The sequence below is a fragment of the Oncorhynchus kisutch genome, linkage group LG13 (genome assembly GCF_002021735.2).
Source record: "Oncorhynchus kisutch isolate 150728-3 linkage group LG13, Okis_V2, whole genome shotgun sequence".
Taxonomy (NCBI): Eukaryota; Metazoa; Chordata; class Actinopteri; order Salmoniformes; family Salmonidae; genus Oncorhynchus; species Oncorhynchus kisutch.
The window spans coordinates 47035837-47050241 of NC_034186.2; the positions used below are offsets into that span (position 1 = coordinate 47035837).

Below are 14405 nucleotides of genomic sequence, written 5' to 3' on the forward strand. Positions count from 1 at the left end.
TGTTTGTATGAACTCTCCCTTTCTCTCGCTATCTTGGGTCGTGTTTTGGGGGATTTGTGACCTTGATCAGTCATCTGTATGTATGTGTGTGTGCATGCATGCGCATAGTAGGCGTATCAGTGTGTGTGTGTGGGTGCGTTCATATGCACGTTTGTGTAAAGTCTTTACACTGCCCCCTTACCTCAGGCCGCACTGACAGGGCAGCATTGAAGGCCTCCACTGCTTTGTTGAACTCAGCGCTGATGTTGAACAGCACGCCCAGGCCCGTCTGCAGGTCCGGGTCGGTATCCCTGTTGTGCTGGGCAGCCTCCAGGAACAACTCCTTGACCTCCAGCAATAGGGAGCTGTGGGCAGACAAACTTGGCTTAGAGCCTATATGGAGTGGAGACACACTGGCCGCCAGCAGAGTAATGCTCTTGAGAGAGTCCTGCCACAGCACTGTTTGTCCCCCTGCGCCAACTTTATTCATTTTCCACACCGATTGTGTGCAGGGGAAAAGAGAGAGAGAGGATTTGATAGTCATATTTTTCCTATACATTGGAGAATTCATTATATAGGCTCCAAACTGATAATTATTTTCATGTGACACCTTAAATTATGCCTTTAAAAGGAAAGAGCACCCTGAATTGTGGTCGTTTTAACATTGAATACAAGTGAGCATGCTTGCTCGATCGGCAAGAAAATTACACCCACACCAGCTGTGGTTGAAAAGCCTTGAAATAACGTTTCCTTTCATTTACGACAGGAGGTAATAGTCATTGCACTGAAACAACCTGAGTTTCTAAAACGAAACTGTTAAAAATAACATAACTGAGCAGGAGAATAAAGCACACCGTAGCATAAAATATGCATGAGTGAGCCATTCCGTAATATTGTCACAGTGCTCAGGCTAAGAGATTGTAAAGGAGAGAGAGAGTGCCAGCAATGTGCTTTAAAGTAATAGATGTCAGATTTAGTGCTCTTGAATGAAGGTGCCCTGGAGCATACTTCTCCAATGTTAACTGTGTAATCCTGAATGGCCTGCATCTCTCCTCTTTCTGGAGAAAATATGAATATTGTAGTCTTCTTATACGATTCTCCTACAAAATGAGCATGCACTTACAACTATGGGATCTTTGCTTAGTGCTATCCAGTCCTTATATTCTACCTCTCATTCCTGCCCACAGTAGAGACACGAGACATCCTACGTTGGGAGCCCGGGGAGCCCGCCAGGTGTCTCTTGCTCTTCAGCAGGTGCTTGTACTTGGAGTTGTGGCGGAGCCAGCACAGCAGCGCCTCGCAGGCATCCTGCCTCATGCCCGTGTTGGTCAGGCTCACCGCCAGGGCCATGAGGGCCTGGAGGTTGTTGGGGTGGAGCTCCAGACACCTGGAGATACAGAGAGAGGGGGCGAAGAGCGGGTGAATGGGGGGTAGTGAGCACTTCAAAGCGGTTGACGGACACTAATTTGGACAGGCCACAGCTAAGGAACATCAGGAGGCTGGGGTCAGGTGGCAAGGACCAGTCCCCTTTTGGGGTGACATACAAGTATCTCAGGCTAACATATTGCCTTCAAAAGCATTTGGTTCATAGGAGTTACAGTGCCTTGCGAAAGTATTCGGCCCCCTTGAACTTTGCGACCTTTTGCCACATTTCAGGCTTCAAACATAAAGATATAAAACTGTATTTTTTTGTGAAGAATCAACAACAAGTGGGACACAATCATGAAGTGGAACGACATTTATTGGATATTTCAAACTTTTTTAACAAATCAAAAACTGAAAAATTGGGCGTGCAGAATTATTCAGCCCCCTTAAGTTAATACTTTGTAGCGCCACCTTTTGCTGCGATTACAGCTGTAAGTCGCTTGGGGTATGTCTCTATCAGTTTTGCACATCGAGAGACTGACATTTTTTCCCATTCCTCCTTGCAAAACAGCTCGAGCTCAGTGAGGTTGGATGGAGAGCATTTGTGAACAGCAGTTTTCAGTTCTTTCCACAGATTCTCGATTGGATTCAGGTCTGGACTTTGACTTGGCCATTCTAACACCTGGATATGTTTATTTTTGAACCATTCCATTGTAGATTTTGCTTTATGTTTTGGATCATTGTCTTGTTGGAAGACAAATCTCCATCCCAGTCTCAGGTCTTTTGCAGACTCCATCAGGTTTTCTTCCAGAATGGTCCTGTATTTGGCTCCATCCATCTTCCCATCAATTTTAACCATCTTCCCTGTCCCTGCTGAAGAAAAGCAGGCCCAAACCATGATGCTGCCACCGCCATGTTTGACAGTGGGGATGGTGTGTGTTCAGGGTGATGAGCTGTGTTGCTTTTACGCCAAACATAACGTTTTGCATTGTTGCCAAAAAGTTCAATTTTGGTTTCATCTGACCAGAGCACCTTCTTCCACATGTTTGGTGTGTCTCCCAGGTGGCTTGTGGCAAACTTTAAACGACACTTTTTATGGATATCTTTAAGAAATGGCTTTCTTCTTGCCACTCTTCCATAAAGGCCAGATTTGTGCAATATACGACTGATTGTTGTCCTATGGACAGAGTCTCCCACCTCAGCTGTAGATCTCTGCAGTTCATCCAGAGTGATCATGGGCCTCTTGGCTGCATCTCTGATCAGTCTTCTCCTTGTATGAGCTGAAAGTTTAGAGGGACGGCCAGGTCTTGGTAGATTTGCAGTGGTCTGATACTCCTTCCATTTCAATATTATCGCTTGCACAGTGCTCCTTGAGATGTTTAAAGCTTGGGAAATCTTTTTGTATCCAAATCCGGCTTTAAACTTCTTCACAACAGTATCTCGGACCTGCCTGGTGTGTTCCTTGTTCTTCATGATGCTCTCTGCGCTTTTAACGGACCTCTGAGACTATCACAGTGCAGGTGCATTTATACGGAGACTTGATTACACACAGGTGGATTGTATTTATCATCATTAGTCATTTAGGTCAACATTGGATCATTCAGAGATCCTCACTGAACTTCTGGAGAGAGTTTGCTGCACTGAAAGTAAAGGGACTGAATAATTTTGCACGCACAATTTTTCAGCTTTTGATTTGTTAAAAAAGTTTGAAATATCCAATAAATGTCGTTCCACTTCATGATTGTCTCCCACTTGTTGTTGATTCTTCACAAAAAAATACAGTTTTATATCTTTATGTTTGAAGCCTGAAATGTTGCAAAAGGTCGCAAAGTTCAAGGGGGCCGAATACTTTCGCAAGGCACTGTACATTGGGGCTTGCAATTGTCATTGTTACTCTCAACTTAGAAAAAGTTTTGTCTTGCTCGCAGTTTTGCTGTTGCATCAGAACTAGAATGATGAATTATTATGAGATATTAAAAGAGCTACGTTGGATGAACAACAAGGATTAGCGAGCACTCGGTGAAGAGCCAAACCCAGATTTGGCTTTCATCAAATGAAATTCCACTGAGATTTGTGACAGTCGGTGCTACAACTTCCTTGTTCTCTCAGGAAAACCAAATTATTTATGGCAGACTTGCTACTGTGCCATGGGTCTCTGACTGTTATATAAAGTTAGTTTACAATTGGTATACAGGGCAGAAGCTCCGTTCATATTTTAAGATAACATGTTATCTGCGACAACTTTACTTTTTTCCCCCTCAGAGTTCTCTAATCCAGGCTTCTCGGGAATACACATCAACAATGGGGCTACACTAAAAGTCAGCAAAAACACAATGTAAAAGCAGTGTGGTATTAATAACAGAACAGTGCTGGATTTCAGGAAATGAGTCATTCTGAGGAGATTATATAAAAGCGTTACAGTTTTAAACCATTGGTTTTAACACCAATGATTAATTAACCCAAATGCACTTGATTTAATTTAGTTCCTTAATACAAGATGGTTGCATTCATCTGCAGTGAATGAAATCCAAGCACCGGCCTAGGATCTTATGAAATGCACATTTAATTGGATCAGCAATTTGTGAATGTGCATTGAGCATAAAAGTACTGTCTGTGTTGCTGTTCTGTGTCTCTTTTGATTTCCTTGTCAGTGTTTACATTCTCACAGATGGATCAAGCTGTTGTTTGATCTGTTGCTTATCCTATCTACCGACCGAGCGTGCCTTCTGACAAGGTAATATAAAATGGTCCATCTTTCCACTTGTGGAGCCCGACACCTTTGGCTCTCTGATAGAATCCACTAGAACATATTTGAGAAAACCCCCACTAAAATGTATTTTTTCATGCCTGTAGACCGAGCCAGTTGATAAAATGTAGTAGTAGCTTAGCCTAGGAACAGGCCTTTGAATACCTTCGATACAATATCTAACGTTAACATAAAAAATGGTTTTCATCTAAGATGTGTGGCATCTTAGATGGGGGGGGGGTAATAGAGGGGAGGTACGTGCTGCCGTGCTGCAACGTTGGCTCCCTCTGCTGGGAGTACACGAGCTGGACCCCCGACACAGATGGCTTCAAATGGAGGTAATTAGGGGAAAGTGCTAACCAGCCATGGAGGCCACATAAAAGGAGCACTGTGGCACACCGCGGCAGAGAACCGGGAGAGACTGCCACAGAGCCAAAGCTGAGAAGAAGGACCAAGCAAAACCCACGTGATTTTCTTTGTTTTGTTTATTTTATGGCCTAGTAAAGTCGTGTTTGCTGACGTGTTTTCTCTGCACGCTCAACCCAACACCCCACGGTTTACCACAGATGGCTATACATTTCTAAAGCAGTTGAGGAGTATTCGAAACTACAGAGCATGCAGTGTATTGCCGTGTTTGTGGTGAAGCTTATGGGTCCACGTTGCGCAGTAATACCTCCTTACCTTTGGAGGGAGACAATAGCAGCCTGCTCATTCTCATTCTCGGCCTGGGTGGTCCCCAACACTTGCCAAGCCTGGGGAGACAATAGGGAGCATTGAACAACAGGGTCATCACCTGGGCTTAACACCCTCTCTAAGGAGAGACGGTGTGGTCCAGATGCAGAGGTCAGCACACTCTGAGGATGACTCACAGGATGACTCATAGGATGACTCACTCGCAGTCAATGCTCTAAGTACCACTCACACAGGCGCTTCTGCCGTTGCTAAAGAACAGAACAGTCAGGAAGCATCTTGTATCTCAAACAGTCTCTGCAATACAAACTTTTGTATGAAGTTTGTCTAAGGTGAAGTTAGGACACATCAAAATACAATTGCCGAAATTTGTCTTCTGACAGAAACAGTAGTGTTCTGCCAGCCAAGTTCATTTAGGATTGCTGAGCCTCCTCCTCACTCTGTTATTAGGGGTTTCCTATTAATATGATGCATCATGGTATTGTATTGTTCTAAAGAGCCAATAAGAATGAATTAATGAGATCAAGTTGCGGGGCATATTTCACATACTACTTTTGCAAAGGCTCACTCGAGACACTTGGCAACCAACCAAATTCATTAGGTGACCCTGATAAGTTCTGAAACCCAACTTTGAATCTCCATACCATCCAAGGATTGCATTTGGACAGCTAGCTGAATCTGCAATCCAAACAGACTTGTTTTCATGCATCTTTCAGAACTCTTTGAAGAAACATATGATCTATGCAGGTTCATCTGCATTCTGGTTTATTTTGTGAATTGACATTGATACTGAATTTGTGAGTATCAATGTAAGGGTGACATTAGCTACAAACTATCCAGAGGTCTCTGCAGCAGAGCGATAAGCAACCAAGCACGCTAGGAGAACTTTTGTGATCATATTAGTTCCATACACTGTGGAATAATTTTAGGGCATTGACCAGAGTTCCGTTTTCTATTAATGTGGGCTCTCTGAGGCGGTAAAGAGATTACTGCTGTTACAATAGAGAGGAAATGAGCAGGAGAGAAAAAGCTGAGAAAATAGCTATTACTCAACCCATTGGGAAAATTGACAATTCTCATTGGGAGATGAAGACAGCGTAGTTTTGCTACAGTAAACCACTCTAACAGAATTCCCAGTCCTACACTAGCAATCAGCGTCGGCCACTTAGCACTCTCTGAGTGTTGACCGTACACATGATTTGTGAAGTTCTGAGTATGGTGTTATCTGAACAGGCTGATTGGCAGTTGGTGCCAGTTTATTATGGTCCTGTGTGAAAGTCATGCTGGAAATGTGTGTGATTACTGTGCCTGTGTCTCATCACCCCCTTGTGCCTGTTCACCTCTGAGTCCTGGGGATCCTGTAAAATGGCCCCCTCCAGTAACAGGACAGCGTTGGGAAGATCTCCCTCTTTGGACTTTCGAAACCCCTCCTCAAATGCGTTGGGCCAGTCCTTGTAGGGGTTGTCCGTGTGAAAGTAGTAGCCCTGTCACCAATGGGGGGAAAAATAACAGTAACGGGAACATCAGCAATGTCAGCGCTCTGACGCTGTATTTAAAAAAAATGCAGAACCTGAGCAACTTTCCTCTAGAATACAATATTTAAGCAAAACTCCCAGGGCTCTATTTTAACAAACCTAATGGTAAATCTAAGCACTGGCAGTAGCACTATAGGTCCGGGGGTGTGTCAGAAATATGCACACTTGCCCGAGCCTTTAGGGTGTCTATAGTGAGGTTAACATCCAATTGGCGACAGATTTATTTATGCAAATATTCTAAAATCGTCAAAAAACAATATGCCATTTCAGAGTTTCCTTTAGGGAAGATTTTACTTTACTGGACATTTGAGACATTTTATGGACATCCATATGCATTCAGATCCAACCTGGCGCAGCCAATTCCATTAATAAACGAGGAATGTTGGCCAAATGAGTGACATTTACATGTCCTTAAATACAGCCAAAAACAAATTACAAAAACACTTTGTGTTTCGATGTGCAGCATATGCAAAACTTTATAGCCTATTATTTGTATAGTTTTTTTAGGCTACTTTCCAAAAACAATAATTGTCCACCGCATGGTTCAGGTGTCAAAGATTTGGGCACTAAATGTATCAGGGCATTGCATACATGGGCCTATAGGCTTAGGTGTCCACTGTATGATATTAATATTTTAATAAATATATACAGTACCAGTCAAAAGGTTGGACACACCTACTCATTCAAGGGGTTCTCTTTATTTGGACTATTTTCTACATTGTAGAATAATAGTGAAGACATCAACAATATAAAATAACACATGGAATCATGTAGTAACCAAAAAAGTGTTCAACAAATCTAAATATATTTTATATAATTCAAAGTAGACACCCGTTGACTTGATGACAGCTTTGCACAGTCTTAGCATTCTTTCACCTGGAATGCATTTCCAACAGTCTTGCATCCCCACATATGCTGAGCACTCGTTGGCTTCCTTTCCTTCACTCTGCTGTCCAACTCATCCCAAACCATCTCAATTGGGTTGAGGTCGGGTGATTGTCGAGGCCCGGTCATCTGATGCAGCACTCCATCACACTCCTTCTTGGTCAAATAGCACTTACACAGCCTGGAGGTGTGTTGGATCATTGTCCTGTTGAAATAAACAAATGATAGTCCCACTAAGCGCAAACCAGATGGGATGGCGTATCTCTCTGGAGAGATCTGAAAATAGCTGTGAAGTGACACTCCCCATCCAACTTGACAGAGCTTGAGAGGATCTGTAGAGAAGAATGGGAGAATGCTCGATCGGGTTCAAGTCCAAGCTCTGGCTTGGCCACTCAAGGACAGACGGAGACTTGTCCCGAAGCCACTCCTGTGTTGTCTTGGCTCTGTGCTTAGGTTCGTTGTCCTGCTGTCAGGCGAACCTTCCCCCCGGTCTGAGGTCCTGAGCGCTCTGGAGCAGGTTTTCATCAAGGATCTCTCTGTACTTTGCTCTGTTCATCTTTGCCTCAAACCTGACTAGTCTTCCAATCCCTGCCTCAGAAAAACATCCCCACAGCATGATGCTGCCACCACCATGCTTCACCATAGGGATGTCATTGAGAGATCTGAAAATAGCTGTGAAATGACGCTCCCCATCTAACTTGACAGAGTTTGAGAGGATCTGCAGAGAAGGATGGGAGAAACTCACCAAATACAGGTGCCCAAGAAGACGGAGGTTAGGGGAGGTTAGTGCATTTTTCACCTCGTTTACATTTGCTGTTCTGTTCGTAATTTCCCGATAAACAATGCCTTTACTTTCTTTTGATATTACCCTAATAAAGTTTAGAAACGTTTGTGAAGGTTTCGTACGGTGTGGCTATTATTACGCTTTAGCTACTGCAGACCTATGATAGTGCACACTGGCGCTCCAACTGACATCGAAAGTTGAACTTGAGGGGACAAAGATTGTTTCAGGCCTACCAGAGATATCATGCTTATCTTTATACAAAATATTTCGATCGAAAATGTATGAATTACCCGCCTTCTGTACCTTTGCATCTGTATAGCAGACGCAGTAGTCTCTCTGACAAGGTACAAATCTGTTGTTCTGCCCCTGAACAGGCAGTTAACCCACTGTTCCTAGGCCGTCATTGTAAATAAGAATTTGTTCTTAACTGACTTGCCTAGTTAAATAAAGGTCAAATAAAATTAAAATATGTCAAAAAAGGAAAGCATGTCGGTGTCGCATATCTCTATCTCTCTGGGGTTAGGCCGAATCTTCTCTTCCTTTTCTATAGGCTACATATTTATTAATATATTCATATCATGCAGTGGACACCTAAGCCTATATGCCCATGTACAGTGGGGCAAAACAAGTATTTAGTCAGCCACCAATTGTGCATGTTCTCCTACTTAAAAAGATGAGAGAGGCCTGTAATTTTCATCATAGGTACACTTCAACTATGACAGACAAAATGAGAAAAAAAATCCAGAAAATCACATTGTAGGATTTTTTAAGAATTTATTTGCAAATTATGGTGGAAAATAAGTATTTGGTCAATAACAAAAGTGTATCTCAATACTTTGTTATATACCCTTTGTTGGCTATGACAGAGGTCAAATGTTTTCTGTAAGTCTTCACAAAGTTTTCACACACTGTTGCTGGTATTTTGTCCCATTCCTCCATGCAGATCTCCTCTAGAGCAGTGATGTTTTGGGGCTGTTGCTGGACAACACGGACTTTCAACTCCATCCAAAGATTTTCTATGGGGTTTTAGGGCCTTCCTCTGACACCGCCTGGTATAGAGGTCCTGGATAGCAGGAAGCTTGGCCACAGGGATGTACTGGGTCATACGCACTACCCTTTGTAGTGCCTTGCATTCGGAGGCAGAGCAGTTGCCATACCAGGCAGTGATGCAACCGGTCATGATGCTCTCGATGGTGCAGCTGTAGAACCTTTTGAGGATCTGAGGACCCATGCCAAATCTTTTCAGTCTCCTGAGTCCCCCTCAGGTTAGGTTTTGTCGTTCCCTCTTCACGACTGTCTAGGTGTGCTTGGACCCTGTTCGTTTGTTGGTGATGTGGACACCAAGGAGAGGCTGTTGTCATAGCACCACACTGACAGGTCTCTGACCTCCCTATAGGCTGTCTCATCATTGTAGATAATCAGGCCTACCACTGTTGAGTCATCGGCAAACTTAATGATGGTGTTGGAGTTGTGCCTGGCCTTGCAGTCATGAGTGAACAGGGAGTACTGGAGGGGCTGAGCACGCACCCCTGAGGGGCTCCAGTGTTGAGGATCAGCGTGGCAGATGTGTTGTTACCTACCCTTACCACCTGGGGGCGGCCCATCAGGAAGTCCAGGATCCAGTTGCAGAGGGAAGTGTTTCGTGCTAGGGTCCTAGCTTATTGATGAGCTTTGAAGGCTCTATGGTGTTGAACGCTGAGCTGTAGTTAATGAATAGCAATCTCACATAGGTGTTCCTTTTGTCGAGGTGGGAAAGGGCAGTGTGGAGTGCAATAAAGATTGCATCATCTGTGGATCTGTTAGGGAGGTATGCAAATTGGAGTGGATCTAGGTTTTCTGGGATAATGGTGTTGATGTGAGGCATGATCAGCCTTTCAAAGCAGTTCATGGCTACAGACGTGAGTGCTATGGGTTGGAAGTCATTTAGGCAAGTTACCTTAGTGTTCTTGGGCACAGGGACTATGGTGGTCTACTTAACATATTTTGGTATTACAGACTTGGACAGGGAGATGATGAAAATGTCAGTGAAGACACTTGCCAATAGGTCAGCGCATGCTCGCAGTTCCAGTCCTGGTAATCCGTCTGGTCCTGCGGCCTTGTGAACGTTGACCTGTTTAAAGGTCTTACTCACATCAGCTGCGGAGAGCTGTCTTCCGGAACAGCTGGTGCCTCATGCATGTTTCAGTGTTATTTGCCTCGAAGAGAGCATAGTAGTTTGCTTGTGTCACTGGGTAGCTCTCGGCTGTGCTTCCCTTTGTAGTCTGTAATAGTTTCCAAGCCCTGCCACATCCGACGGGAATCAGCCGGTGTTGTACGATTTTGATCTTAGTCCTGTATTGACGCTTTGCCTGTTTGATGGTTCTTAGCGGGATTTCTTATAAGCTTCCGGGTTAGAGTCCCGCTCCATAAAAGCGGCAGCTCTACCCTTTAGCTCAGGGTGGATGTTGCCTGTAATCCATGGCTTCTGGTTGGGGTATGTACGTACGGTCACTGTGGGCACGACGTCATTGATGCACTTATTGATGAAGCCCATGACTGATGTGTACTCCTCAATGCCATCGGAGGAATTCCGGAACATATTCCAGTCTGTGCTAGCAAAACAGTCCTGTAGCTTAGCATCTGCTTCATCTGACCACTTTTTTATTAATCGAGTCACTGGTGCTTCCTGCTTTAATTTTTGCTTGTAAGCAGGAATCAGGAGGATAGAATTATGGTCAGATTTTCCAAATGGAGGGAGAGCTTTGTATGTGTCTCTGTGTGTGGAGTAAAGGTGGTCCAGAGTTTTTCCCCTCTGGTTGCACATTTAAGATGCTGATAGAAATTTGGTCAGGCGGATTTAAGTTTCCCTGCATTAAAGTCGACTAGGAGCACTGCCTCTGGGTGAGCGTTTTCCTGTTTGCTTATGGTGGAATACAGCTCATTTAGTGTGGCCTTAGTGCCAGCATCAGTCTGTGGTGGTATGTAGACAGCTGCAAAAAATACAGATGAAAACACTCTAGGTAGACAGTGTGGTCTACAGCTTATCATGAGATACTCTACCTCAGGTGAGCAAAACCGAGACTTCCTTAGAAATCGTACATCCGCTGTTTTGATATACATAGTCCGCCGCCCCTTGTCTTACCAGATGCCCCTGTTTTGTCCTGCCGATACAGCATTTAACCAGCCAGCTGTATGTTGATAATGTCATCGTTCAGCCACGACTCCGTGAAGCATAAGATACTACAGTTTTGAATGTCCCATTGGTAGTTTAATCTTCCATGTAGGTCATAGATTTTATTTTCCAAAGATTGCATGTTTGCTAGCAGAATGGAAGGAAGTGCGGTTTATTCGATCGTCTACAAATTCTTAGAAGGCAGCCCGCCCTCTGGCCCCTTTTTCTCCGAACCTTCTCTTCACGCAAATTAGGGGGATCTGGGCCTGTTCCCGGGAAAGCAGTATATCATTCACATCGGGCTTGTCGGACTCGTCAAAGGAAAAAAATGATTTTGCCAGTCCGTGGTGAGTAATCATAGTCCAGAAGTTATTTTCGGTCATAAGAGATGGTAGCAGCAACATTATGAACAAAATAAGTTAAAAAAAAACACACAATTGGTTAGGAATACGCCTTGTTCTCCCGCTCCATCTTGACCCTGTGTTTATAGATCCTGTGTTTATAAACACAAGTTCAAAACAGTTGTTATTTGTGGTCGTAAACATAATTTTGAGTTAAATTCTATGAGTGTCGAGGGTGTTCAATTTATTTTACAATACAAGTGGAGGGTCATGCATCCTTTTTATGACACCTTGAGTTGGACTAGCCCCCCCAGTAAATTTTCGACCTGTCTCTAACATTATGGAAGCACTGGGTTAAATCAGTAAATCTGTATATCATCAAGTTCATAGGTTATATTTCCCTTCATGAAGTAGAACATGTCCACATGCGAAGGAAACAAATAATTGGCATCTAAACAGGGTGTTTAGACAGAGTACTATGATAACAGAGGTCAAAGATGAAAATAGTAACCTTCTCGTGAGGCGACACACTGGAGGGGGTCTGGGCCTGATCGTTCTCCGTTAACCAGTTCCGTCGCGCTAGTTCCTCCCACTCTGCCTGCATCTTGTCCCAGAACTCTGTGTCTGACTGTGGAGGGATGGTGTTTTGAGGGTGGGAGAAAGGGAAAGGTGGGCGGATTAGTAAACAGAGGACTGGTAGCTTTGATACTTTGAGAATAATGCATTCCCCTGCCACAGAAATGTCACCTCCATCTCACTCTTTCATTGGCGGGGTGTGTAACGTATGGACTTCAGGTGACTAATCACCATTACATGTAAATGCAGTGTCCAAATGTCAAAAATTTGCTAGACCTTTGACCTTTCATTTGTTGACATTTCAGTTGATGGATTGATGTTGAGGAATTTGCACTGTATGTGCAAAGCTCTAGACACAACAAACAGCCACCTCGATTGGTGTTATAACTACATGTCCTTTGATGCCAAACTAGCAGGTGTAGAGGCCACACCTTTTCCTTAGGTCACACCTTCTTGCATTTGTAGTGGTGGAATGCTGACCAATTGTTTGTCATGGTTTTGATTGGGAGGATGGAACTCAATTGCTTGATCATTCCTAGATAAAGGGAAATATGTTTGAAAGAGGGAAGCTTTCTGGTCTGGGTAATTCTCCAGGTGCGGATTGTTACTGTTGTGATTCTTGCTAGCATGTTTTATGGTCCAACCTTTCAAGGGATTGCTGATTTTTCGGTTCTCTAATTATTTTATGGATCGCAAAGTGCCTTCAAATGAAAATCAAGTGGATGCAGAGAACTTCATCCTGGTGAGATCTGTACTTTAGTGTCTCTCCTATAGTTGGAATTTAGCAAATAGTGCATTATGTGTCTCATGATCTGTCTTTCTAGTAATTTTTTGGGTATCATAGCAAAATGGGAGTTAAAGTACTTGGTCAGAAAACACAAATTACATCAAATGCTTGTTACAAATTGAGGCATGTATCGAATCTCTTCATTTGGACAGAAACAGGTCATGAGAAGTGTTGTGCTGATGTTGCTTTCTTTGTCTGACTTTGTCCAAGCATGCAGGCCATGTCTATTAGCCCTCACCTTACAGCTAAGGTACAGCTGAGGTCAAAGACCTCCAAGCATGTCACTCGATAACTCCATGGGCCAGTGAGCAAAGAGAAAAGTGAGCAAGTCATCTGCTTTCAAAGAGCAAACATTTCCGACACCTCCAGAAACCCGAAAATAGAGTGCATTTTGACATGTCTATGACTTGCCAATCAAATTCCTGCCTAGACGAATTTGACACTTTAGGCTACAGATGTCAGATCTTAACTTAATCACTCTTTTGTCAAGGAGAATTTTCCTGCGGCATCAGGAAATTCAAATGAGCCTTGCTATTCCTTGAAAATGTGCAGTTCTCTTTATCTCCATGCAGGGGCAGTTGAGTCATTGGGATCAGGCCTGCTATCAAAATAATATATTATCTCTCACTTGCTCAAACACTAGGCCTAGGTCCTATTACTGCAACATTTAAAAGTACAAAAATGTATCATGTGAAAGGGAGCCATACATAACAATCATTGTTTTATATAGCTTAATAACAAGATAGATATTAGTCTCCACTAGGCTACGATATACAAGTGCAAAGTGTATCCTAAGTTTACGCATGAACTGTCAACATTTAGTTTAATTGTGGCCTGGGGTGGTCTAGCAGTTCGGACGCTCCCTTCAGGGGACACACATAGGCCTACTGTGTAGGTATGGGTTCGATTCCGGCCCAAGCCCTTATGGAACACATAACTCAATCCCCCAAATGACTTCTTTTAGTTACACATTTCAAATATGGACAGTCCAAGGATATTTTACCCCCAATCTTGGAAATAAATGACCATACAAGACACTTTTTGGATAGCATAAATAGTAAACAAATAAAATAACAGTAGGCTACAACAACATTAGTTTCCATTCATTCAAAGTGTCAGGTAAAGTGCCACAGTAGATTTACGGTGGTAAACAAGGAAGTACTTTCTGTTCAAAAAGGACTAAGTTGTTCCGATGACGATACCAAACAGAGGGCGAACATATCTTGAAAGACTTTGGTTGCAAGCAGGGAGTAAGAGGTGAAGCAAGATGGCTCATTCTCGCCAAAATCTGTCCAGAATAAGATCAATGCATTTCTATGGGCTTAATATGCAGACCTACACTTGTGGAGACATTAGCATTTCGTCATTATATTCAGATCTCTGACTAAGGGTAACACCGACATCATCTTTTAGGGAGCGGTAATGATGTGACCATTAATAGGTTGCAATTGAGATCAGCTGTGTGGGTGAATTTAGCGCATATTGATGGTTTAACGAGACATCAGCTGGCGATACTCAATGTTTACAATAGGGCCCTTGTTATTTGATTATATTCCAATAGTCTAC

At 43.3% G+C, this 14405-nt stretch overlaps 1 protein-coding gene across 1 annotated transcript in view; it reads right to left on the minus strand.

Annotated features, from left to right (window-relative positions):
- Positions 1-14405, minus strand: part of LOC109902931 (PEX5-related protein) — a 170756-nt gene that overhangs the window by 5612 nt on the left and 150739 nt on the right. Inside the window, exons 8-12 of the mRNA XM_031838078.1 lie at positions 11988-12104; positions 6121-6264; positions 4772-4842; positions 1176-1366; positions 182-372 (exon numbers count right to left, since the gene is read on the minus strand). Of these exons, the coding sequence (XP_031693938.1) occupies positions 182-372; positions 1176-1366; positions 4772-4842; positions 6121-6264; positions 11988-12104 (714 nt within the window). The remainder of the gene's footprint in view (positions 1-181; positions 373-1175; positions 1367-4771; positions 4843-6120; positions 6265-11987; positions 12105-14405) is intronic.